Raw genomic sequence first — 27562 nt, 5'->3', positions numbered from 1 at the left:
CTGCCCAGGTCACCACTTCATAAGCATGCCTCTGACCAGTAAGTCCAAGTGCACTGGGAGCGGTTCTGCCCAGCCGTCCAGCACGGGTGTGCTTGACGACGCCAAGCGGCAGCAGGAGACCAGGGAGCCTCCGGGGATAACGGCGGTGGAGGCGAAGACAACAGGGGCGACCCCGACATTGTCAAATCGCTGAGTGACCCCAAGCAGTCCAGGTGAGCTGCTCGTGTACTCGACACGTCATGGGGAGTCGGTCACAGTTTTTGTGCAAGACTTCCTAACCCATTCCTCAAGTCTGCTTACTTTTCGGGGGTGCGGTGTGCCATCCAAAGTATTTAAAAGAATTCTCGCGAAATTGATGACATTATTTTCTGGTGATTTGACCAGACATGCAGTCACAACGAACACCCGATTCTTTGAGCAGCTCAGTTGATTAATTTTAACAGTTACTAACAGCTATTCCACAGTTCAGAAAATCACAGCTCCCGTAGTGTATGGGTGCAAACCTAGATGAACTCAGAGGCTGTGCTGGATAAACTCTTCAGTATTTCATATTGAATATTGCATGTCTTTTAAGGATGTTTTGTTAACTGTCCACGAATAGTCCTGCGAATAAAGGAATGATTCTTGAAATCGGAGGACACCAAAATTTACGTCTGTAGCTGTATACATGTAAAAATAGTTAAAAGCCATTTTTTAATAGATATATTAAGCCTAAATTAACCAGAATCACAAATACATGAGGCAGAGTACCAAGATTGCATATGAACAGGATATTGTCCTGTAACTCAAAACTGGGTATGAGCAGTCAGCTGTTAATGTGTATGTAATGTTATACCACTGTTCAACAAGGATAGTCTCAAATGTCCAGGCATGTGTGGATCATCTGAGTTTACATTGCATAAATGATACTGGCATAGCTTTTTTTCCCTAAGCTTTCCAGCTTCCTCACATTTAGGAGTGTCAAGTGTAACATACTTCCGAGTCCTGATTTCTCTCATTTCAACTTCATTTCTAATGGTGTAATAAAAACACAAACTGTTCTCAAAGGTCCACTGTATTTAACAGCTCCCTATTCACTTCGTAAACACTTTAAAACTGTAATGCTTTAAACAGTCTATATACATATAATTTTGTGAGTCAAAAATATTTCTTGGGGTACTGGGGAAATTTAATTTGCTGTCAGGGGGAGTAGAAAGATTGTTTCAGTTTCTTATTGTTATGGACAGGCTGGTAACAGATACTTGGAAAACTGAATTCTCCTTATAGTATTTTGTCAGGATCTAAGCTGTTCTGTATTTTCTCATTTGCATGCCACTTGCAATCATTATGAGAGAGCTGGTGTTTTTATTCTTTTGACCAGTTTTCACATTAGGACTTATTAATCATCATTGTGAAGATAAAACTCTGCCAGCATGGTACTGATGATAAAAACACATCCTTCTTTTTTTTTACAAAAAATCTCAGTTTCATATCTTAGTTGCCCAGGAACTGACCCAAAGATTTCCACTTATGTGTGGTTATACCCCTGTCCATCAATGCGTCTTGCTTTTTTGAAAGCATAGGTCTCTTAAAGAGTCTCCAGTTGGAGAACATGCACAAAGAGGCTGTGCATTGCAAACATAGTTAGTGCTGTACTGCACTCTGCATATAGACCTGGAATCAATAAAACCCACATAAAATTAAAAATCAGTTTTACATATTTCCAGGACCAGTCAGTCAAACTTGACTCATTAGGTACGCATGAATAATTCAGTCACTTTCTTTTGGCTAGTAAATCATTTAGTTATTTCTTCCCACAGAGTGCTGGCTAATTCAACAGTTTCTCAGTTTGAATTTTAACCTTTTCCATCAATGTCATTCTCTTTCCTGCCAGAAAACAGCTCCCAAATGACCTACTGTATTAAGCATTGCCTGGCTAGCCCCGATGCAGTGGTAGCAATGAAGCTTTGAAATCTCTTCTCGGGCCTGTGATGCTTTGTTTTCTGTTCTTGATACATACAGCTGGACAACAGGCTGAAAGCTCTCCTCATCTCAGATCTAACCAGTGTGGATGGGAAGGCATCCCAATCAGAAGACGAAGATTCAGAGGAAGAGGAGAGTGAGGGTGAGGAGGAGGAGGAGGAAGAGGAAGATGACTCTGGGGAGGGAACCGAGGAAGAGTCAGAACACGATGAGAATGAGAAGGACAGCGATTTCCAGGAGCTGGTGGAGGAATGTGACGTGAAAAAAAAATGCACCTCAGAAAAACAGGTTCATATACAAGTAACACTTGTACAAGCTCTAAAAAGTGTGTTATTGCCATATTGCTGCAACATCTTTTGCCTGCTCATAATCATAAATATATATTATTAACATTAACTGATCACCACACAATGCAAATTTGTGATTTGTAAATACAAATTGAAATATTTTTTAAATATGGATAAAAGCCTAAAGTATCCAGCGGCTGTTACTGGCTTATTTCAGAGTTCGCAGCCTGGAAAACTAGAAAGGGAATTTTTTCTTTTTGTTCACTCTGAAAATCAAGGGTATTGTACGTTTCATTATGAGAATTAGTTATACCTGGAAACCTTGAAATTTAGCCACAAAACAAAGTTGTTAAAAGATATTTGCTGCCATGGTGGAAATGTTTTTTTTTTCTTTCTGTGGCAAATCTGTTTTTTCTGGTCTGTGTTTTTAGTGAACGCTCAGACTCTGAAGCATGAGCCCCGAGAGAAGAACATCGACACCTACGCGCGACTGAAGGAGTTCTGGCAGCGACACTACTCTGCCCACTACATGACCCTGGCAGTGCAGTCTAAAGGTGACGCCCTGCTGGGGGGGGTCTTGAGGGTGCCAGAGGTTTGAAAAATGGATGTCAGGTCACCCTTTTGAGTCTTAGCTGAGTTTTTTTTTGTTGTGCCAGTGTTACACATTTTAGATATATCTGACCTGGGCTGTGCAGTTAAGAGGTAAAACTGGCTGGATTGCATTTTCAGTGTTGCCTCAGGTGCAGTTGATCTTGGAAATGATTGTGGCCCATCTAAGGTCAAATGGGATCCTAGCAAGAGTGTAACAGTTTAGAAACAGACTCATTTTCCTTACCATGAATAATAGCTATGCATATGCAAGGTTTGTCAGAGATGACCTGTGCTTGAAATTGGAATTTTGAAAGATGTGCAAATGAGTCAATCCAGTTTAACTCTTTTCAGTTGTGCTACTTAATTTGTAGTCATGTTTTTAAAATAAAGATTTCTGGGAAAAAAGTAATTATAACTAAGGTCTTGATTCATGCAGATCAGTACTATGGTACCACCTTGTACTGAGAGAGTATTTACATGTCTGCAGTTGTACAATATTGAAAGATTTGAAAAAGTGGAAGAATAAAAGAGATATTAAATCAAGTGGATCCTGATGTACAAGTTGAAGTATTATATTAAATGACATTTAACACCTCCATTACTGGTTTATTCAGTGCTGGAACAACTTCATAGTTAAGAACTGTTTCTTTTAAGTGAGAGTATCTTTTTACTAGCACAAACAAACCATTCTATGAAATAGAACAAGTAATAGCTTTATTCCATGCTGAAAAAAAGAAGAAAGAGAACAAAACGTTTCGGCCGTGGAGCCTTCTTCAGGTGTCATTCTATGAAATATATGTCACTCTGCGTTTATATTGAGCAGTTGTAAGGATTACTCTATTCTCTACTGTGCTGCAGAGACCCTGGACACTTTGGAGGCCTGGGTGAGAGAGATCTTCAGCTGTGTTCCTAACAAGTGAGTCTCTGCTGCAGTAGTTGCACATTTGAGAGGGTGTTTGAGTACACTGCGGCATGTGCTGTCCAGTCTCAGGGAGAGGTGGAGTAAATCGGCTGTCTCGCTGGGCACAGTATCTTGGTTATCTGTTATTTTGCATGTGGTAACTGATTGTTGCTTTTGCTTTGGTTTCAGTGGCTTGCCTAAGCCAGACTTCTCTCACCTCCTAGACCCGTTCGAGACTGTTGCCTTCAACAAACTCTATAGAGGTGGGTGTGGTGAGAAGCTTTTGTGTTTGAGTGGGTCCACACTGTCCCACTGAAGTAAGGTGGTCAAATACAGTATGTGGCCCGTAGGCCAGGTCCAGCCCAGTCTGCCAAGCCCAGTTTGTCCATCCGCCAGGATTCAGTTTGCGTCTTGTCTGTGCCACTTAGCCCACACACGAGGCAGGCATCCTCAGCGATGTTTCTGTATCAGTCTTGCAAAACACACAGCTGGTGGTTCTCTACCTCTATCCCCTTGCACTAATCCTTTTCGATGATGTCACAGATCTTGTTGACAGGGGCATGTCTTCGCATGAAAGCGTGAGACCTGTACACTGTCTTCATCCAAACCTTTCCAAAATTTGGAGCATATTCAGCGACTGCACTGCCAGTGGTCTCGCTGAAACTGTAGCTAGTAGTTTGGAGCTAGTGTTTTTAATGATCCCATTAAATGGATCCCATTTAATGGGTTTTTAATGATCCCAGGAGGAGATTTTTCAACATAGTATCAAAATGAGGGCTTTGTCTTTTGTTCAGTAACATACTTACCATGTTGTGTGGTTCAACGGCAGTCAATTGATATAAAATTTGTATTTGTTGAAGTGAATTGAAATTCGACATGCAAGAGCTCATTTGTTCCTCTTTTATAATGAAAACCATCTGTCCTGATGTTGTCTGTGCACTTTTATTTAAAATTAAGGTAAAAGTGGAAGTGGCCAGTTCAGATTTGGCTAATTTCCAAACAAATGGTGGTGGAATATTACTATACCTGTGGTTTGATGGAAGGGGTGCTGATTTATCGGACTTGCTAGTGAGCTTTTTAATGTGGAGGGCGAAAGCCCTGTCATGGTGCCTGTCCTGAGACTGTGTGTGACTGTCTTGCAGTGGTGCCTGTGAGGAAGGTCCACGCTCTCACACTCACCTGGGCTCTGCCTCCGCAGGAGAAGCACTACAGGTGTGTTTCTGAACCCCACCCCTGCCATCACTGATGCTGCAACACATCGAAACAGGCTGATATTGTTTACCATGGCCCCCACCTCCCATCTCGTATGCTGTCCTTGTCAGAGGTCTTGCTGAGTGCTGGTTGTTTACGATGATTTTTTCCAATGTCTCAAGCAAGTGAAGGTGAACTACTTTTTCCCCAAAAACAGGCTTCTTGATGCTGCATGTGGTTAGTGTTGTAGAGGATGGAACAACCTCCTCAGCCATGCTGTTAAAGCCTATACTCTGGCTTCTTTCAAGAAACTGCTGGATGAGGTCCTGAGAGGAACTAGTTGGTAGCTAGATATGTCAAATGACTTCATGACATTTGTAAACTGTTCTTATTTTCTGTTAAGTTTAATGATTGGTGGTCTAGGACCATTTTAAAGGCGTCATACTGTTTTTTTTTACTCCTTTTAGAGTAAAGCTGAAGTAAGAGTAAATTGACAATATTGAGAAATATGATCTTGTGGTCAAATCATTGAGTCTGTTTTTTAAAAGTCAGAATCATTCCTTCCGTTTCAATTTCCCTGAAAGCTGAGCATGTTAAGAAGAGCACTCCTGAGCTGTTTTGCTGTTGTGTCTGTCCTTTAGGGTGAAGCCTCTGCATTACATTTCCTGGCTGATTGGCCATGAAGGCACTGGCAGCATCCTGTCCCTGCTCAGGAAAAAGTAAGTGAAAGGTCCTTCGGCGTCATCTTATGTAGTTGAGATTCCTTGCATACTTCAATTACCTGAATTCAAGTTACTTTTTACTTCCTAGTATGAAAAATATCAGCTGGTGTTAAACCCCTTCCCTTCCTGCACTGAAATGAACATAAAGAGGTAAAACATAAATTGCTTTTAAAACTGCTCCAAAATGCCAACAAAATGTGTGCTCCACTGCATTTTCTAATGAAACTTTAATGTGAATCATTCGATTCTAGTGATGATGGTGCAGGCATCCTACACCCTTTCCCGTATGGCTGGTGGATGGATATCTAAATAGAAGTTTTGAACTAAGCAGTAGGAATAGCAGCAAATGAAGAAGAGCAATACAGGTTTGAACAGAAGACCTGGCCAGTGCCTCAGTTTTGGAGTTCATTTTTACACCTGTTTTAACTTGCAATACTCCAGGAATGTGGGAAATTGTGATAGTAAATTAAGCACGAATGTTTTTAATTGATTTTGTGCTCAGTATTTTCCGAACAGTGCAGTAGACTTGACCAGATGAGAACAGTTTGTGGTTTGTTCCTGTAGGTGTTGGGCTCTTGCTCTGTTTGGGGGGAACAGTGAGTCCGGCTTCGATCGGAACACCACATACTCCATCTTCAGTATCTCTATTACACTGACGGATGAGGGCTATCAGAACTTCTACCAGGCCAGACTCGCCTGTGGGGGGTTGGGGTGGGCAACAGTGGGACTGATAGTAATCGTACCCAATAGCAAAGCTGAAAAAGGCAAATCATCTGGGTGGACTGCTCAAATCACTGAATTTTGTGTTAAATTATAACTACTATCATTTACAGTTCAGTATTTCATGGTGTACAACTGTGTGATTTTGTGTCTTTCTAGCTGTGAAGGTAAACCAGATACTGTTTTATTTAACACGCTCTCCCTCTGCTTCTGGCTTTTGGACCAAAGATGTTTAAGATTCTGCACAGTGTGCACATGCAGACCATTTTTACTTTTTGTCTGCCACATGGCAATTTAATATTTACCATACTCCATATTGTTTATGATCTCTCAGAAGAAGTGGTTGTTTTTCGTTTTTATTCGTTTCAATCATTTTTTGGATTGTAGCTCAGCTAGATATTTTTTTAGGCTAAATTGTAAAATGGCAACTGATGCAATTACACCCACTCCTGAGTCTTTGTAAGTCTTCATGTAATCCAAATTTGACAAAAGTCAGAAGCGACCCCTTTCTTAAATGTTGCATAAACACAGGTGGAGAATTACTATTCATTATATTGCAGCCATCCTCAGGTAGTTGCCCTAGCTGTGTCTACAAGAGGTGAAGGAGGGACTGGAGAGCAGAATTGCAGACTCACCAGGGTTTATTGTCGTTGAATGGTTAACAGATGTATGTGCTGATCATAGAGGGGTTAGAAAGCAAGAGACCCAATGTAATAGCATCTAGCAGTCCGTGTGGCAGTGAGAGAGGAAATGTCCATCCTCCCCCTTTATATCAATGGAGAGGAAAATAACAAAGGAAAAAAACATTTTAAAACTCTTTAATTGGAATAATATATATATATAAAATAAACAGCACAGTTAATAAAGTAGAGAATGGAGAGAGAGAGAAATACCTTTTAATGAAATTTATACATACAGATGCAGCCATTCAAAATGCGCGGGCGATACCGCATTATTTTCCGGTACGCTGTACGCAGTCTACCGCGAGTTACCGGTAAATACCGCGAGTTACCGGTAAATACTGCTAGTTACCGTAAATTCTCCTATAATACCGCAAGCAAAATAATAGTATCCGGAATTTCCACAAGGTGGAGCTAATAAAGCTCAACCTCTCATGTTTGAGCTGTCGCCATCAAAGTCTTTAATGAAGATATTACTAATAGTATTAATAATGAATGACCTTGGACAAGCTGTAAGTGTAAACTCAAAGTATTGCCCTTGTCCACATTCTTTTTTTCATTGACCATCTTTGTAAAAGTAACACCACTCATGCAAAGTACAGTAATTTTTGAGAATCGATTCACCATGCCTTTCACATGCTCATAAAAGAGATTGATTTAGGAACATAAACATATTACCGTATGCAAACTGTACTGTATACAGTATGTATATGTATATTTAATGTCTTAACTGTGCCCGTTTAAGTATTGAATATTTATATGGAATTTTACCACTGAAGGGAAATCTTAGTAGCTGAGCATAAAAAGAATAGGAGCATACTGCAACGCGTGTGAAGGCCATAAACGATATTAATTTTGGAACTTAAACATACAGTATATGGCTGGTCTCGGTACTTTAAAGAAAACATACACGAAACTTGGTTTCATTATGACCAGAATCGGTCTTGAGATATTTTTAACTTGATTTACAGTATTTGAGAGGTACAGATGCAGCCATTCAAAATGGGTGGGGTATTTCGCGGCATACCCCAGTGGGCGTGTCGCGGTATCACGCGGTATCACGCGGTTTCACGCAGTATCACGCAGTTAATCGCGTCATTTGACGTCATGCCGGAAACTATCTGGAGTCACCTTGTAAAACCGCCAGGGGGAGCTTAACCTCTCATGTACAGCATTTGAGCTCTTAATTTTGAACTGTGTATTACAGCATGTTAATCATCAGTCATTAAAATGTTGGTATATTTTATGAAAGCAAGATTGCTCAGTTGGACAAAAGTACACAACCTACCTTTATCAGAAATATTTATGCATCAAAGCCTTTACCGAAGATATTACTAATAGTATTAATAATGAATGACTTTGGACAAGCTGTATACTCAAAGTATAATTTCTTTAGCACATTTGTACAAGCACTTGGAATCTGTCCAAGCCATACTTTGTCAGGCATTTTGTTTTACTTCAACAGGCATAAAAACTCCCTTGCTTTTAACAGGGCGTTTCATAATTTCTAACTACGAAAATGATTTAAAATGCGACACTTATCATTCAACTAGAGCTCAAAATATCACAAGGATCCTCAAGAGCAAAGCAAAGACTGTATTAAAAGATACTTGTATGAGATCCATGAGAATCCAGGCTTTTTTATCAACGCTTTATTTTCCGTATACCAGATTTTTATGGAACCACTTCAGAAGGGTGTCAGCCAGTCAGATTCCAGGAATCGGTACTTTAAAGGAAAAATACACACTGGTATTCCATTTCTCCCTAACGATTTTAAGCATCAAAGTATTTAACTAGCATGTGAAATAGCGTGTGAAAAAGTGGTAGTTTTAAGCTTTTCTGCTAATATAATATGGAATCGCGTATCTAAAGAATTTAATAACGATATGATTATATTTATGTTCTGCTTCCTGCTTCTATTGTGTGTGTGTGTAATAGAGTAAATTTTTATAGAGAAATGGAGGCTGGACAGTATGCGTTACAATATAAACATTTATATTGATTTAAATCGTGTTTTGATTTAAATCGCAAACGCGTGTTTAATTATATGTGTTTTTTTAATCATGATCAGGCTAATGCAACATAAATTGATACAGTATCTTTGTCTTCTAAGTATCTTAATAAACTTTCAGCATAGCTTTCTACCCGTTTAGATTTACATTTCTTGGGATTTTGGGATCAAACGTGGAAGGATTAGATTGTTATCGTTTTTATTTTTCAAATACGTTTTAGAAAAGTGTAATCTATACCTGCCCAGACTGTACGCCTTCCTAAACCCCGCCTTTCACTCCTGTCCTGCTCTTCCCCGCGCACCCCAGCCGGGCGCTCTTCGGCCTCTGCCCGGGACGAATGTATATTTTGATATTTACACCCGGCGCGGCACCGAGGGATTTATAACTGCATTTATAACTTAGTTTTTAAAATTAGTCAAGCAATATGAAGCATCTCCTTTTACTTTTAAGTCCCTTAAATACATTGAGCACAGCTTTCTCACCATCTAAGATTACTTTTTGATACCATCCTTACACAAAGCAGAAACTTTCCGATGACATACAGTACAAGTGGAAAGATTACAGATTTTAATCGTCTTTAATTTTGTTACGTTATACGTTTTAGGAATGTTTCATCTAAACAAACACCACAAAACTGTTCTCGATTGTATTTCTGAATGTTATGTTACACCTACAGTAGTTCACTGCTTTAAATACATTACATACGAATTAAGAAAGTTAGGTGTAGCACTTTAGATCTTTTTTTCTGAACCAGGGAAAATCTGATCATGTTTCTCTATAACAATAATAAAAAACTTTATTTTACATATCACCTTTAAAAGTGGCATCTCAAAGCAATACAGTAGATGGAAAAACAGTTAAAGGTTAAACATTAGAGGCTTGCCACACCCGGACTGTTAAACCAACGCATTAGCACGTTAAGCCCATTGAGGACCCGGGCGCAATAGTTGTTTTGTCCCTTGATTTACTGATCTGCATTAATTATGGAAATCGAGTTCCTGCTCTTTGCAGACGACCTGGTCCCGCTGTCGCCCACAGAACAGGGGCTGCGCCAGAACCTGGCACTGCTGGAGCAGCACTGTCAGACCTGGGCGCCGACAGTCAATCTGGACAAGACCAGAGTTATGGTTTTCCAGAAAAAAAGCCAGACCTCAGGGAAACAGGTACAAATTCACACTTAACAACACATTAACACCTAACAACGGGAGCAGGGACGAATTAGGCCAGTACCCACTATTGTTAAACATACAGAAAAGAATATTAAAGTATTGAATATTAGTATTGGCTTTAGTATTAGCCATACAGAACATTAAAGTGCCCCTTTTCCATTCAGCGGGTGCCTGAGCCGCTGTGTCCTATCTTCTGACAGTCGCCATTGTGAATGTCTGTAGAGTGTATCTTATTTTTAGTACTATATTTTTGTATTATATTCCCTATTAATCAAACTCTAAGAGTATGTATCGGCTTGTCCCCTCCTCCCGCCCCTCTCTGTGTACAGTAGAGCCTCCTGTCCAGCCAGCACATGTCCACAGACATTCACAACAGCGACATATCATAAAACGTTTGCACATATAGTTAAATTATTAGTTGTTTTTCAGGAAGTTAACAAAAACACTTGAATTACTTATCCAGTCTCTCGAAATAAAGTTATTTTTCAAGCAATGCAACAAACGTCGGGCAATGTGTTTTTTTTAATCCAACATTGACAGCCACATCTTAAATCTTGTCAGTCAGCTCTTTTTTCTCTATTTGAATTGTGGCTTACACATCGCACGACTTTAAAAGCTAGAAAGACAGGTTTCGATTCACATTAGCTGGCGAGCCTTGTTAACAAAAAAACTAATAATAATGTAACATGCCACTGTTTGTTCATGAACAAAGTTACACTGAGATTTCCTTAGATACGCGATTAAAAAAAAAATTTGAATCCCCGGCGGAACACATTCCATAAGAATCAGCGCTTTTACAGTATATATCGCCTTTAAAGGTGGCTTCTCAAAACGCTTTACAGGATAAAAACAACAAGAACAGCAACAACAATAATATTGTATTTCATTGCACTTTGAAAACCAAGTAATAACTTAACTATATGTGCAAACGTTTCATATGTTGCTGTTGTGAATGCCTGTGGAGTGTATCTTATTTGCCTTGCGTCCTGGTTATCTCGCTCGCCCTCCCCCCCTCTCTCCCTCAATTCAATTCAATTCAAGGTGTTTTATTAGCATGACAGATGGGTACAATCAGTGTTGGGTATTTACTTTGCTTTGAGATTCCACTTTTAAAGGTGATATATAAAATTTTGACTAAAATAAATTGTTAGAACTGGACAGGCGAGACGTTTATCCAGAGAGCGAGTGATCAGAAAAAGGAACAGCTGTTACACCCAGGTTTTACGCTCTCTCTCTGTTGAATGAATGAAAGCATTTTATTAAAAACGTGTTTGCGTTTGTCTGGGTATTTACTTTGTAATCTGTGGTTTACATCTACTGTATTGTTTTGAGATGCCACTTTTAAAGGTGATATGTAAAATAAAGTTTTTTATTATTGTTACAGAGAAACATGATCAGATTTTCCCTGGTTCAGAAAAAAGACGATTAAAATCTGTAATCTTTGCACTTGTATGTCATTGGAAAATACAAGTTTCTGCTTTGTGTAAGGATGGTGTCAAAAAGTAATCTAAGTGGTGAGAAAGCTGTGCTCCTCAAAGCCCTTTACAGGATGAAAACAATAACAACAATAGTGGCTGGGCAAACGATTTTTTTTTATAGAAATACAAAATGAGATACTGTATAATGATGTGCATGAACAAAGTTATACTGCAATTTTCCTTAGATACGCGATTTAAAAAAAAAAAAATTTTTTGAATCCCCGGCGGAACACATTCCATAAGAATCAGCGCTTTTATACAGTATATCGCCTTTAAACACATATATTTAAACACGCGTTTACGATTTAAATCAAAACGCGATTCAAATCAATATAAATGTTTATTTTGTAACGCATAGGTGACTATTCATTGTTATTAAAAAGACTTAAATTCGATCATGTTGTGATATTTAGAAATATAAATTTGTTTGGTGCGAGGGTTTATTTAATCTCTGACCAAGGGAAATGTTTCATTTTTTCAAAGAAATGTTTGTTAAAAAAAATAAAGTCATACTGTAGTTCCATGGGATTCGATCACAGACCGTGTGACATGGAAGTCAGGAACCTAACCCACAGCGCCACCGGCGCAGTCACATGCTGAGGGCTGAAAAAGCACTACAGAAACATTATCGACAGACAACGTACAGATTTGATAAAGCTATAAAATAATGTAATTAGGCACAGAAGAAGTTTACAGCACAGTACAATAATAAATGCTGACCATGACTTTAGAAGCATAAATTACCTTACACTCAATTTAAACACGAGCTGTCTTTAGCCCTCTAAGCTGGTTCATACAGAAATGTAGAGAACCAGGCTCAGAACACACAGCTTCATTAGCGAATACATACAGTATGCGGGACAAGTGGAGAAGACGTTTTACAGTGGATGGATTTTTAGAAACATCCCATCAGTGAAGTCAACTCCTAGGTAACTGTCGTGTGGATAGTTTCACAAGAATCAGACAAAGGTTTAAGCATCGCTTGTTCTAGATAAAACTGCACAAAAAAACAACAACCCATAATGTACTTCTTTGCGGCTCTGTTTGCCCAAATCATATATTCACAACGTGAAATTAGAAAATAATATTACGTAACCAAAATCTGCAATATGGAAACAGAACCTGTGTAATTGTTGACAGATGATGTACTCGTAACATTTTTACAAGACGAACTACAACATTTAAAAAATGACTTACTACTACATTACAATGTGAGTATATGTTTACCATATTTTCATTGTCCCGTCAATCAGATGGAGCTCAGCAGACACGCTTATACTGGACAGCAATGTTACAGACTGGTCTGATGCCCTCACAGCCACCCCATCCACTGAACAATGAAGAAGCCGGAAAACCGTGACGAGTTGCCAAAAACTGGACAAAGCCAGTCGGTTTCCTGTTTAAGTTTAAGGAGTTTCCATCCTATTTATTTCTCTGCTTCTCCTAACTCTTGTACTAGGAGGGTCTGACAGCTCCCACAGGAGTTTACCCAGCTGTCTCATGGACCTACCCAGCTGGTCAGCCAGCTGCTTGCCCTTGTCTGCTGGCACCACTCGCTCATCATCCATGTCGCACTTGTTGCCCACCAGGATGACCTGGGCATTGTCCCATGAGTAGGTCTTGATCTGGGTTGCCCTAAGAAACACAGAAGAAACATACAGTACATAGTAATGATGTTCAGTGGTTATGGAGGAGTACATAATTACTCTATACAGAAACTGCTAGGTCGCAAAGCACTATGGGATATCCCAAAATTTGGAAACTAAGCTTTGTTTCTCCCCTGTGAATTAAACTGACTCCAGATGTATTGTGGAATACCGAACAGAACATTCCACTCAGCAGCTAAGGAAGCCTGTGACAGTTCCCGTTAAACCTTCAAAAGAACGCCAGTCCAGCCAGTTGTGCATCTCATCGGATCTCAGAAACTAAGAAAGGCTGAGCCTGGTCAGGACTGGACGGGAGACCTCGAAGAAAAACAAGAATGCTGCTATACAGTACGTTGTGTAGATTGCCCAATAAGTGGTGCTCTTTGTTTCTGGACAAGGACTTCCAAAAGCAATATCACAATGTTTTGTAACAGGGGACACTACACATGCAGGTGAGGCATTAAATAAAGTCATTGTACCATGGTACACTCCTAAAATCACTAGTTTTAGCCAGTGTCCTAGCTAAATTCTACTTTGGCGTACTGAATTAAATCCCCCTGAATTAAGTTAGTGGAGCAATTTTCTCACTTCATTTTTTCTATTTCAACAGTGGATGAAAGGGGTCGCTTTCTATATGTAATAGGGTGAAAAGTGTTATATAGTATAATCCAATTAATTAATTAGAACTGAAATGTTATGCAGAGACAGTCTTAAAGAGTGGGAATTGCGCTTCCAATATAAAAGTGTTTAGAAAACGAGGATTACCTGTTATTTTAGTGAAATGGAACACAACACTTGTATTGCTTTGTATCCTGAAGTTTTTCGTTGAACTTTTTTGCAGCAGCCCGATAAATATCTGAAATACTGCCTTGGACACTTGTGTTATACCTACCAGTCCTGCACGGCATTAAAGGACTCCTCATTGCAGATGTCATACATGAGGATAAAGCCCATAGCACCCCCGTAATAGGCTGTTGTTATGGTCCGGTACCGTTCCTGCCCTGCAGTGTCCTGAGGAAATCATAAGGTGAGCATGAGTTAAAGACAGTAAAATTCCTTTGCCCCCGCCATGGAAATATTGTACTGTAAATAAGACAGGAGTACGGGTTAAATCGTACAAGCTACAGAAAAACTGAAGCCCCACAGCTCGATCCTTGGCCTGGGGTTTTTGTAGCAATCCACACAAGGCTTGATGGAATCTCTTCTCTCCACTAAAAGGTTGTGAACCACTTTTAGTAACCAATCAGGTTACTAAAGTGAGAAAATATTATTTTAAAAGCAAAGCTTATGATGCACCCGCAAATCCCAGTGATTTGTTGTCACCTGAAGGAAACTAATTGCACATGACAGGGCTGCAATCACCTCTTAACCTCAGTCACACTGGAGCAGGCAGTAATAATCTCTTCCAATATCTCCTTCCTGACTTACTAAACACAGCAACACACCCCTTTTCTCTCAAGTGCTGCAGAAATGCTTTGCAAGGAGAGATTAGCAGCCTACCGCTCCCTTTATCTTCATAATTCTGTTTTTTGGGGGAATCAGAGTGCGTCTTTGCCACAGTACAAAATAACTTAGTAGGGTTACACCGTAGCACTGGACTATCCAGCATACTGTATACAGTTCAATAAAATTACAAGAACAAATAATATGTTTCAGTGTTGATCCTGAAGAATGGTATAGAGGACTCAAGTGAAAAGTAACAACAAGTGGATTTAGGATCAAGAACAGAAGGTATAGCTTTATTCAAGGGGTTTCAGGAGCCTGAAACATATTGCCAGACAGGTAGCAGAATCAAGATTATAACCTGGGATCCTTCAAGAACACAGCTAAACAATATCAGATCAATTAACTACAAGAAACCAAATGAGCAAGTTGGATCTTAGAACCATCTTGTTTGCAACATTTTTATGTTCTAATCATCATCCTCATCACCATTCATATATTTGGATCCTTACATTTGTATTTAATCATATAAATTATGATGCACTTAAACGGATGACTAACCTAAACAAATTAAATTTGATGCTCAAACAGAAGAAAAAGCCAAGTATAAAAAAAACATGAGGAGATTTAAACTAGGTACAAGATCTGACATGAATGAAAGAATTCTACAGTCAAGAAGCAATAGAGTGTACTGCCCTGAGCTGTGTCCAGAAGGAACATCAGAGCACAGACAACACAGACAGCATGGAAATGTACAAAGCAATAGAAAGTTACTGATGTAATCTGAAGCTAATACAGTTAAGGCCTTAAAAATAATCAGCAGTACGTCCTATGAGGGACCTGTGGGACCTTTGGTAACCAACTGTATTAAGGAAAACTAGTGTTAACTTGAATTAATGGTTTCCTATCAGTTAGGGAAAATGGAAACTACAAGAACAATTCCAATAGCACTGGAAACCATCTCTAGTCTATTTAGTAAGAAGACACGATCAACTGGATCAACAGCAGCACTGAATAAAGTCCAACAGAACAAAAATATACAGAGAGAGAATCAACACTAATAGATAAATCACTAGCAAACCTAATGAGCATTTTCTATACTAGCCACATATCTGAAACCATACAGAAATAGTTTCTGTAGCTTCTTTGCAGACTGCTGATGATTTTCTAAGCAAAGGCACACTGCATGTTCCTGAACCTTTGCTGAAAATGGTACATTTAGACATGGGCCAATTATTACTGAGCAGGCTGGACACAAAAGTCTGCTTTTTAAACAAAGGAGTAATATAAGCTAATTGAAAAACAAAAAGAATTGTTTCAAAACTTAATGAATTTTTTTAAGACCCACTACAAGGGATACCATTTTACATGCGACACGTTAAATGTCATCACTGTTCAACGGCATATTCAAGCTACAGAAGGCAGATGACATCATTTAAAAGCAATAAAGTAGCAGAATCCTTAGCCAGTGAAAATGTGGTGTGCTTCCTCTGAGCAGCCACTTCAGATATCTCTATCATGCTTTTGCTGTTAACACAAAACACAGTAACAATCATGTAATGCAGTTTAGGATGGATTTTCCCACAGTACTCCAGAATATAAAGATCCAGTGCAACAGAGACTCTGGTTCTCGGCATCACAGGTTAATGTTCCTCCTTCCAACACAGACACAATACACAATCAATTACAACCGGGCTCCAGTAATACACAGCCAATGAGCACTGATCTTTCCGATACTTATAGGGGTGTCAGATGTGAGAACAGCTTGGTCTTTCAGGCTTGCTCTACATCATGAAGCAGTGTTTCACACCTGATCCTTGGGAAACATCAGTCAGTGCTTTCTGTCCTAGCCACTCCCTTTGCTTATTTTCCACACTGGACCTTGGTGAGTAATTAGTGAGTAATTAATGAGTAATTGTGTATCTGGTGTATACAGTGTGGTGTCTCCGGGGGATAGTTTATGTAAACGAAGGTCGTACTTACACCACACTTTACTGTCCTCCGATCCGTGGCGTTTCTTCCAACACCTGCCTTCCGAATACAGTCCGTAATCCGTTCCCTTAGTCCTGATTCGTTCCGAGTTCCAAAAGTTCGTAATAAAGACAATCCGCGATGTATCCTAAACCAGTGTCCGTAATCCAAAATCATAAACCTTTTCTCCTTGCAGTCGTTCGTTAGCCCGATCCTTAACATCCACCTCTTTCCACTCTTTTCCTCCGAAACGCATTCACCTTACCGGCTTCCGCCCCGTTCACTGCCTCTGGGCCACTTATATTCCGGTTCCTGATGCGTCTCAGCTGTGTCTCGTTGTTCGCCATCTTGCTAAGGTCAATCTCTAGCATTTTCAGTGTTTCATTTCGGAAATACCTGTTAGAGATGACCCTTCCCCGGGTCCTCTTACATTCCCTCCCCCTGAGATCAGCCCCGACCTCGGGCGATCTAGAAAAAAACAAACAGTGCATTCGGGAGAGGGCGTCTACATTTCCTTGTTTCCTTCCGGGTCTATAGACCGTCTGAAATTGAAATATTTGCAGACTAAGACCCCATCGCGTAATTCGATCGTTTTTATCCATATTTTGCAACATCCATGTTAACGGCGCATGATCTGTGTATAATATAAATCGTCTTCCCAATAAATAATATTTCAAATAGTCTAGGGCCCATTTGATTGCTAGACATTCTTTCTCAATCGTGGAATAGTGTTTTTCGGCCGGATTCAACTTACGGCTGATATAGAGAATAGGATGCTCTAGTCCTTCAATCTCCTGTGACAGTATGGCTCCAATCCCAGTGTCTGAACCATCAGTTTGTACCATGAAAGGCTTACTGAAGTCTGGTACCTGTAAGACGGGTTGAGAAGTGAGAGCTGCTTTTAAGTCTTGGAAAGCCCTCTCTTCCACGTCGGTCCATTTTATTTTCTCCGGACAGCTCATCTTCGTCAGATCGTGTAGAGGGGCGGCCATGGCTGCAAACCCTGGGATGAAACGCCGATAGTAACTTGCTAGTCCCACAAACGTTCGAATTTGCTTCTTGGTAGCTGGTTTGGGCCAGTTCTTGATTAATTGTACCTTCTGATCTTGGGGCATGATCAATCCTCTCCCGATCGTATAACCCAGGTAATTGGCTTCCCTAGCCCCCAGACAACATTTATTTGGGTTGGCCGTTAATCCTGCTGCTCGCAACGCTCCAGTCACTGCTTCCAGGTGATATAGATGTTGTTCCCAGGTCATGCTATGGATTACAACGTCATCCAAGTAGGCGGCTGCAAAATCCCGATACGGTCTCAGAATTCGGTCCATCAATCTTTGGAATGTTGCGGGCGCGCCATGCAAACCGAAGGGTAGGACCCTATATTGATATAGTCCTTCAGGTGTGGCAAAAGCGGTTTTGGCTTTATCTTCTTTGGCCAGCGGCACTTGCCAATATCCCTTCGTAAGATCAAGGGTGCTGATGTATCGAGCGTTACCTAATTGCTCGATTAGTTCATCTATACGGGGCATGGGGTATGCATCAAACCGCGAGATCTCATTTAACCTTTTGAAGTTGTTGCAAAATCGGATAGTTCCATCTGGCTTGGGGATCAGAACTATCGGGCTAGCCCACTCACTATGGGATTCCTCGATTATTCCCATCTTCAGCATTTTACCCACCTCTTCTTTAATCAGTTTCTTTTTAGCTTCTGGTACTCGATACGGGGGTAGCCTTACCTTTTTCCCCGGTTCCGTGACGATCTTATGTTGTATAAGGTGGGTTCGACCAGGTGTCCGGGAAAAAACATCTTTGTTTTGGGACAGGAATTCTTGTAGTTCCTGTTTTTGTGCCGGAGCCAGGTCTCCCACGGCTACCGCACCCGTTTCTTCTTCCAGTGGGTCTGGGGAAAAGTGGGTGAGCAGAACTTCGGTGCCATGCCATTTTTTCAGCAAATTGACGTGGTAGATTTGATGCTGCCGTCTTCTGTCATGTTGCTTGACCTTATAGTTGACTGGCCCCACCTTTTCCACCACTTCATAAGGTCCCTGCCAGGATGCCAAGAATTTACACTCTGGGGTTGGAACTAGCACCAGTACTCTGTCCCCAATCTGAAATTCCCTCGCAACTGCTCCCCTATTATAAATTTGTTGTTGTTGAGCCTGGGCTTTCTCCAGGTTTTCTTTTACTAAGGGAACAATAACCTTTATTCTTTCTCTCATCTGTTCCACATGCTCAATGATAGTTTGTAAAGGGGAAGGTTGATGTTCCCACGATTCTTTGACCACGTCCAATAGGCCCCGTGGTTTCCGAGAGTATAATAATTCAAAGGGGGAGAATCCAGTCGAAGCCTGCGGTACTTCTCGAACCGCAAACATGAGATACGGAAGCAGCTGATCCCAATTTTTTCCATCCTTTTGCATCGTCTTCCTAAGCATGCTTTTCAGGGTCTTATTAAAACGTTCTACTAGACCATCAGTTTGAGGGTGATAAACAGAGGTTCGGATCTGCTGTATACCCAGCAGCTTACATAAGTCTCGCATGACTTTCGACATAAAAGGTGTTCCTTGATCAGTTAGGATCTCTTTAGGAATTCCGACTCGAGCAAACAGTTGTACTAGCTCTCTAGCTATGTTTTTGGCGGTGGCAGCTCTCAACGGAATGGCTTCGGGGGAACCTGGTAGCATAATCTACTATTACTAGAATGTATTGGTGACCCTTGGTGGTTCTGATCAGGGGCCCCACCAAATCCATCCCAATCCGTTCGAAGGGGGTTTCAATAATTGGGAGGGGAATCAAAGGGTTCCTATAATAAGGTTGTGGCGCACTTTTCTGACACTCGGGGCATTCCCGACAGTACTTCTCGATGGCCTTATAGATTCCTGGCCAAAAGAACCTAGAGAGGAGTCTCTCGGATGTCTTCTTTACCCCCAGGTGCCCACCCAGTAGGTGGCTATGGGCCAAGTTGAGGAGTTTCATCTGGTAAGGTCGGGGAATAAGGAGTTGTTCCATTTCTTCCTGTCCCTTCTGCTGCACTTGATAAAGGAGATTATTCTTTGTCATAAAATATGGGTAACTCACGGTGTTAGGATCAGTACACCACTCCCCATCAATTTTCCTGACATGTTCCCATCTTCTAGTTGGGCTGTCCCAAACTTACCCCGATGTTCTGAGGGTTCCCAGTTCGGTAGTTCCATATTTCCAAACTCAGCTCCAAGTTCAGTTCCGCTTTCTTGTGGGTCCGTCTCATCAGGGTCGTCGGCAGGGCCATCACCACTGTCTTCCGGCCAGGGGATGGGTCTTGGCCTAGCTGATTGGATCGTATTCCAAATCTGGAGGAAATGGGGACAGTCTCGTCCCAGTATGACAGGGTATGGCAACTGCTCAACTACTCCTACTGTTGAGCGGTAGGTCCCCTGTTCTGTAGAGATGCTCAATTCGACCGTCGGATAGTCTTTGGTGTCCCCGTGAATGCAAGTAATAGGTATTCCCTTTGTTCTTGGAATCTCTAGTCCTCCCGGAAGTATTGTAGGGGTCACCAGGGTCACCGCACTGCCAGAGTCCAATAAGGCCTCAATGGGTTCTCCCTCTATCTCGATTTTCGTAAGATGGGGATCCTCGCGGGTCGGGACCCCCGCTGTAAGGTAGTTGCATAGGGCTTCATCTCTGGGGTCTACCTGCATGGGTTCGGGCAGGCCAGGGCAATAGCTGGCTAAATGCCCTTCTTCCTGGCAATTAAAACATCGCCGGGTTTCTTCCCATGGCCGGGCCCTTGAGTCAGACTTCCCCCTAAGGGTTTTTTTTAACTGTATAGGTTCCCGATAATCACTATACTTTATTGGCCGGTACTTTATTTCGGTTTCCAGACTCTTGGGGCTTCTTCTCTCCTCCCTCCGAAAGTCCCCTTTTCTCTCCCTAATCAGGGCCTCTGTGGCATGGTGTCTGTCCACCCAGTCCACGGCTTGATCTAGGGTCTGGGGATCCCCTTCACTTACTTTTCTTTTCAGGTGCACAGGCAGACTCCTCACGAAATGATCCAACACCACCCTTTCTACCACCTGTCCTGGGTTTAATTCTTCTGGCTGGAGCCATTTCTTTGCCAGATGTACCAGGTCAAACATCTGAGACCTCGTAGGCTTGTTCATCTGGTAGCTCCAATTGTGGAACCGGACTGCTCGTATCGCCATGGTTACCCCTAGTCTTGCCAATATTTCGTTTTTCAGAGTCTCATAATTCTCTGCATCTTCTTCTTTTAAATCATAATATGCCTTTTGGGCTTCTCCAATTAAATAAGGGGCTACTCTCCCAGCCCATTGTTCTTTGGGCCATGCATTTCGAGCGGCCGTTCTTTCAAAGGTGGTTAAATAAGCTTCCACATCATCAAGCTCAGTCATCTTTTCTAGCGTAATTTGTTCTTCCTGAGCGGTGCCTCTCCCCGCTACCGGGGCCTGCCGGATTTCTTCCCTTAACCTGCACAACTCTGCGCGTATTAATTTTTGCTCCTCTATAATTCGTTCGTTGGTTTCTTTTTGGATTTGGTTCGCCTCCAGTTGCGCTTCGTTAGCTTCTCGTTGTCCTTGTAATGCCTGGAATTGGGCGAGGGTGGCCTGGGACAACTGCTGTAGTAATTCTTCCATAGCGTTTCTTCACACGCGCAAAGCGGAACCCGCACACACACACACAAAAAAAACTTGCTCTCTTCGATTCTCAAACCCGAGCGGGAGCTGCCCGCATCCTCCACCAATTGTGGTGTCTCCGGGGGATAGTTTATGTAAACGAAGGTCGTACTTACACCACACTTTACTGTCCTCCGATCCGTGGCGTTTCTTCCAACACCTGCCTTCCGAATACAGTCCGTAATCCGTTCCCTTAGTCCTGATTCGTTCCGAGTTCCAAAAGTTCGTAATAAAGACAATCCGCGATGTATCCTAAACCAGTGTCCGTAATCCAAAATCATAAACCTTTTCTCCTTGCAGTCGTTCGTTAGCCCGATCCTTAACATCCACCTCTTTCCACTCTTTTCCTCCGAAACGCATTCACCTTACCGGCTTCCGCCCCGTTCACTGCCTCTGGGCCACTTATATTCCGGTTCCTGATGCGTCTCAGCTGTGTCTCGTTGTTCGCCATCTTGCTAAGGTCAATCTCTAGCATTTTCAGTGTTTCATTTCGGAAATACCTGTTAGAGATTACCCTTCCCCGGGTCCTCTTACAACAGGTACATAGTAAATGGTTAACATACTGTATGAAGGTATGCTTCAGTTTTAACAATCCCTTCCTATCATCATTTTCCTCATCAGATCTGAGGAAATAAAGTCAGGTAGTCTGAAAGAAGGACATTAGCATGCTAGCCTGTAACAGGACTTTGTTTTGGATTTTGCTCATGTGTTAAGATATTGCTTTGCTCAAAGAGGGCTTGGATGCACGACTCCCTGGTAACTAGTTCAGAACCCTTTTTGGGGGCCTTTGGAAACATTTTGGAAAAGGGCCCCTCCATATTCACTACTAATAATACCACTAAGAATAACTCCACTAATAATATTTAGAACAATGAAATAAATGAATTAGGTTGGGTTTACAAAAAACACCTTTTATTTAAACACAGGAGAAACTGCAAAGAAAATGAATGCGTTTTAAAGCCGATTATGTATAACTGCTGAACAGTCACTTGTACAGTCACTTGATCTTTAGCCGGGTGACCCAGGCGGCACGTGTACAGACGTGCTAACGTCTAGTAAAACACCTCCAGCAGGCTGTGTCTAGCCTGAAAACGTGGCTTAACTACCAGTTACATGGATCGGACAGACGCAGAAGCCTATGAAATACAAATGCGTTATTACAGTGAATTAATTTGGCACACCTCTGTTTCAAGATTGCCTATCCGGTTCTTCTTTTCTGCGCTTCAGAAGCATTACGTTCTTGATCATGATTGGTCAGTTTTTGATCGGGCTTTCACTAGGATCATCCACCGAAGCAACAGAAGAAGACGTTACAGTACATTTTTCACTCACATTTGAACGTGGCGATTAAAAAAAGTGGTGTGCATCGAGGGGGCCCCATGGTGGCCCCTGGGGCCCAAGGGAGTCACCTAGTTTGCCTTTGCCAGGAGCCGGCCCTGGGTGTAAGCAGCAATAAAGGGTCCCTCACTAACATATCAACTACTGGAGCAAGCTCTTTACCCACCTGCTGAAATGGGCTGTAGCAACACTTCAGCAATAGGATTTGGTTATTGAAATCCTTTGGAAAATACGGAATAATGAAATGATCAGCTTAAGCACAAAGCTAAAGGCACGTAAATCCTTATCTCTGTCAAAGCTCTTAAAGGGCAGACAAAGGAACTTAAATGGCCTTTTTGATGGTATCTTACCAATTGTACTCAAGTTAACAAGAGATATTATTCCGAAGACATTGAAGGAGAGATTAGAGAATGGGTAATGTAGTCGCCAACTGGAAATGTTGAGCGATTCTGACTTAGAGGCATTCAGTCAAAATCCCACAGATGGCAGCTTAAAACATCAGGCTTGGTCCAACTGACCACTCTCCCAGTTCTAGGGAAAATTTAGTTTTATGCACATAGGTGTTACGGATTCGGTAAGAGAAACCGAAACCAGTGAATGAACCCACTTGCAGGAGCTGATAAAGCCTAGCCGTGATCCAAAGAAAGCCTTAGTCGAAGAAACGAGCCGAGAGTCCAGGGGAAGCTAGAGATCCAAAAGGGAACGAGTTACCGAAGCCAAAGTGTGATCCGAAACCGTAGACAATAGAACAATCCGATAGTCCAGGGGAAGCCAGAGATCCAAAACAGAGCGTGAGCACCAAAGCCAAGCCGTGATCCGAAAAACCGTCGTCAAAAGGGGAAAAAAACGTAAACCGAAAACCAAGAAGGACACAAGGCAGAAGAAGGAGTAGCGCAACTAGGAAGCTCGAAAGGAAAACCAATACTGAGCGACGAGGTAGGAAAAGACAGGTGTTTAAGTATAGGATGAGACGGGGGTGTGGTGGTGAATAAGAAAACTGATAGGTAAACTGATGGAGTAAGGCTACGCCTTCTTCTGCCTCTTCCGTAGCCGGGAGGCAGGGATCGTAACAATAGGTCCTCCAGGCCTTTGCTATTCAATGAGAGGATCTGCTTCAGTATATTTAAACCTAAGGTTAAAAAGAAAAACATTTTCATAAAGGCTATTGTGTGATTGTTCCACCTTCTACATCTGCATTATTTCTATCCGTTTTTGTAACTGCCTTGCATTTTATTTGGAGTTGTGCGTTTTCCACGTATTGTAAAGCTCTTTGAAGCGATAGATTTTACACATCCATTCTAAAATCACTTTATTGTGAAGAGTGCTATAACAGGTGGACTCACCCAGATCTGCAGCTTGACCCTCTTGTCATTGCGGTACACAGTCTTGACCTTGAAGTCAATGCCCACGGTGCTGACGAAGGAACTGCTGAAAGAGTCGTTGGCGTAGTGGAACAGGAAGCTGGTCTTGCCCACGCTGCTGTTGCCGATGATCAGCAGTTTGAACATGTAGTCAAAATTCTGGTCCTATCAAACCTCTGATACTGGAGTCTTTTACAGTCACTTAGAATAAACAGTGTAGTACACTTAGGACCACATACAGCGACAGAGTTGGGTCTTGGGCAGCAGCTTCGCGATGATTGCTTTAACTACTAAACAGCCTTGTTTCCCAGCTGATGCAATCATAGTATCGTAATATTAAGTGTAAATTACAATGGATTTACATCTGAATAGATTGTAAAGACCCATAATGCTTTTATTGTGTGTGCTCTTTAAGGCAAAGTTTAATTCTGGTAAATTTGTTCTTGTAACTTCTCAAGTCTATATTTGTTAAAGTAGTCAAGATATATAAGGGCTCATTCAAAACTTTATTTTAACCATTATTAATGAGTTTACTAATTTATGTAGAATTAACCTGGTAGAGGAGGTATTTGTACATCTGTTTGCTAAACACATAGACTACTCATAGCAGAACTGCGGGCACACGCTGTTTGTCTGCCTTTTGTGACAGAGCTGCACATCATGAAGTGGGTAACTAAACTGTATGGCAAGAACTAATTACATGTCAAAGAATCATGACACTAGGAGATTTATAGGCCATGCGCTGCCAAGCAAGCAATCTTCCAACATTTATGGTCACACATCAGTCCATCAGCTTGGAACAATAGTACATAAACAAAAATACTGTGCAATCAGGCATTGAGCCATCTTTTAATACTTTTAAAAGCCTTTACTTCTAGGACAATGTTGCAAAAGAACAATATGGCTCTGTGGAAACCACTGTTTCTGAGTTTTTTTTTAAAGTAAAACCGGTTATTTTATTATGTTTTTTCCTTAATTTGCATGACATTGTGAGAAAAACTGAACACACAAATATTTGATGAGCTTGGCCTGTAGGAAGGGCTGTTTCACTGTCTGTTTTTTTCAAAAATTGCTCCATAAAACTTATCTTTTTGTATGCCCAGCATAGAGATCTGCTTGAAATAGCATGCTGAATCATAGAGAAGACAAAAATACAATGTGCTTTGGCTTTTTCTCAGTTACTGTCACTGCTCAGTGGTAATTATTTTCCAGCTCAAGCAGAACAATGATCAGCTGAACTCCTGTTAAGTTACCATTCGTAAAAACAATAATCTTTTCACAACAGCATTAGTGTAAATTAATAGCACTTGTAATGAGGTGGCTTTCAAAGGTGCTACTCTTTGGGACCTCTGCAGTTCCTTTCTTTCTCCACACCGTCACCTTCCTTTTCCTATGGCAAAGGTTTATGTGGGTCTCATCTGTCCACAAAACTTGACTACAACTCGTCTGGGTCATCTTTGTACTTCCAAGCAATTTCTGACCTGTCTTCGGTTCTTGGTGTTAATGAAAGGAGCCTTTGTAATTCTGCTGTCTCAAGGTCCTACAAATTGTCGATTGGCGGTTGGGATATCGTCACCTCTGCACGCTGGAGGATTATGATGATGATAGCACTGACAATTGTTTTAGGGCTTGTTGTGGGAATTTTTTGGCCATAAACTGCAGATGTTTAGATTCCATAGTAGTTCGGGTTTTTAATTCCAGTTTGGTTGAGCTCAACCTGGCCTGTCTAAATTTCCCACTTAATTCACAGGTAAAGCCATATTTCACTCATCTAAATTGTACTGGGGCTGTACATTTGATTTAAAACTTGAATTCTCAAACTGAAGACTTTTAAGGGTGAGATAGGTTACAGTAAACAGAAAAAAATAATGAAAAATATTGATACTATTAGACATGCGAACTCAATATTTGTTGGATATGCCCCTTCCAGCATTTTACACTAGCTGGGTGTAAGATTTGCTCAAGATCTCAGATTGCTTGGAAATCATGTATGGACAGCAGTTTTCAAATCTTTCCACAGGGTCCCAATCAATTCAGAACTTTAACTGGGCCACATAAGAACACTCACTTTCTCATTCTTAAACCACTCCAGTGATTTGTATCTTTTCCCTCTTGAAAGATGAATTTTTAAATAGGTTTTAAGTCTGAAGCAGGATTTCCTTAAAATTTACTGATACTTTCCTCTCGCTATCATCCCAACAGTCCAGACAAGCTCCCTGTCCTTGCCGATGAGGAGCAGAACTATAATACAATGCTGTCACCAACCAGGTTTGTTAGCTGCGATGATGCTGACTGAGTGCTGTACTATGTAGGTTCTGTGTCAGATGCAATACATTGTGTTTAGAAAAAGATCCAGTTTTGTCTCATCTGACCACAAAACATTTTGATTTTTGTTTGCAGTACCACTACACTCCTTTATTGCAAAACCCATGTAGGATTTGAGAAGAGTTTCCATTCTACCATACTGTAGAGTGACAGATTGTGTTGATTGATGCTCATTTTCTCCCAAGTAACTGAACTCTGTAGCTCTTTCCAAGTCGCTGTTGGCCTGACAGTTGCATCCTTAATCAGTTTCCTCCTCGTGCAGCTGCTCAGTTAGAAGGGACAACCTGATCTAGGCAGTGTGTGGGTGGTGCGATACACATTTCACTTCTTAATGATCGACTTCACCGAGTTCAAAGCGATAGCCAGTGTTTTTTTTATCTTTCTTATGCCTTTATCCCCATTTGTGCTTTTCTCCAATTTTATTCTGGGCTGCTTTGAAAACTCCTTAGACCTCATGGTTCAATTTTTGCTTGAAATTCAGTACCTGGCTGAAAGACCTTAACAGAAACAGGTGCATTTATTGTACAATCCTGTGAACCACTATCTCACAAGGGGTCCTTAACTAATTGTGTGGCTTGTTCGTGTTAATTTTGAGCACCCTCAATTAATTTTGGCTAACCACATGAAAGGGTTTGTATACTTATGCAATTATGAAAGAAAAATGGGAAAATCATACTGTATTATCCATTTACTTCTTTCTTTTTTGTGTGGAGTATATTACAGTATGTGGATAGAACAAGTGATACATGCTACCTCAAAGACTGCAAGCACCAAACTGTTTTGCCCTTTCTGTATAAGGATGTTTGAAAACCCAATGTAGAAAGAAAACACCAGTAAGACATGGCTTGTGGGCTTCCACAACTGGACCTGTGAACCACTGCAATAGAGTAGGCTTCCACACAACTTGATGCCTTTAACCAGGGATGGGCACCTCATGTTCTCCCTATGGTCTGAGGGTCTTCTTGGATTCACCTTTGATCTGTGTTTCTGAACTGAACTGAACAGTCGTTTGACTGAAACATACTCTACCTGTCCCACCTCCAGGAGCTCAGCCCGCGAGGCCTGGGACTGCCCTTCCCTGTCTTTACTCAT

At 41.3% G+C, this 27562-nt stretch overlaps 3 protein-coding genes across 3 annotated transcripts in view; 1 reads left to right on the top strand and 2 right to left on the bottom strand.

Moving 5' to 3' along the window:
- The window catches only part of LOC148652412 (uncharacterized), a 76756-nt gene that overhangs the window by 44037 nt on the left and 5157 nt on the right, over positions 1 to 27562 (bottom strand). The window lies entirely within an intron of this gene.
- LOC148652414 (nardilysin-like) lies at positions 26 to 14117 on the top strand. Its single transcript, XM_088597618.1, has 9 exons — positions 26 to 151; positions 2002 to 2104; positions 2681 to 2803; positions 3699 to 3756; positions 3931 to 4004; positions 4884 to 4953; positions 5574 to 5651; positions 6219 to 6339; positions 12967 to 14117. The coding sequence occupies exons 1-9, from the start codon at positions 26 to 28 to the stop codon at positions 13018 to 13020; spliced, it is 807 nt and encodes a 268-aa protein (XP_088453744.1). The 3' UTR covers positions 13021 to 14117.
- LOC148652413 (ras-related protein Rab-3A-like) lies at positions 13113 to 27562 on the bottom strand. The gene is made up of 4 exons (XM_088597617.1): positions 27500 to 27562; positions 24128 to 24310; positions 14252 to 14370; positions 13113 to 13348 (listed from the first exon to the last, which is right to left on the bottom strand). The coding sequence occupies exons 1-4, from the start codon at positions 27560 to 27562 to the stop codon at positions 13120 to 13122; spliced, it is 594 nt and encodes a 197-aa protein (XP_088453743.1). The 3' UTR covers positions 13113 to 13119.

Source organism: Lepisosteus platostomus, chromosome 11, assembly GCF_059453375.1.
Source record: "Lepisosteus platostomus isolate fLepPlt1 chromosome 11, fLepPlt1.hap1, whole genome shotgun sequence".
Classification (NCBI taxonomy): domain Eukaryota; kingdom Metazoa; phylum Chordata; class Actinopteri; order Semionotiformes; family Lepisosteidae; genus Lepisosteus; species Lepisosteus platostomus.
The sequence above is the reverse complement of the archived record's forward strand: the minus strand, read 5'-3'. Positions and strand labels throughout refer to the sequence as shown.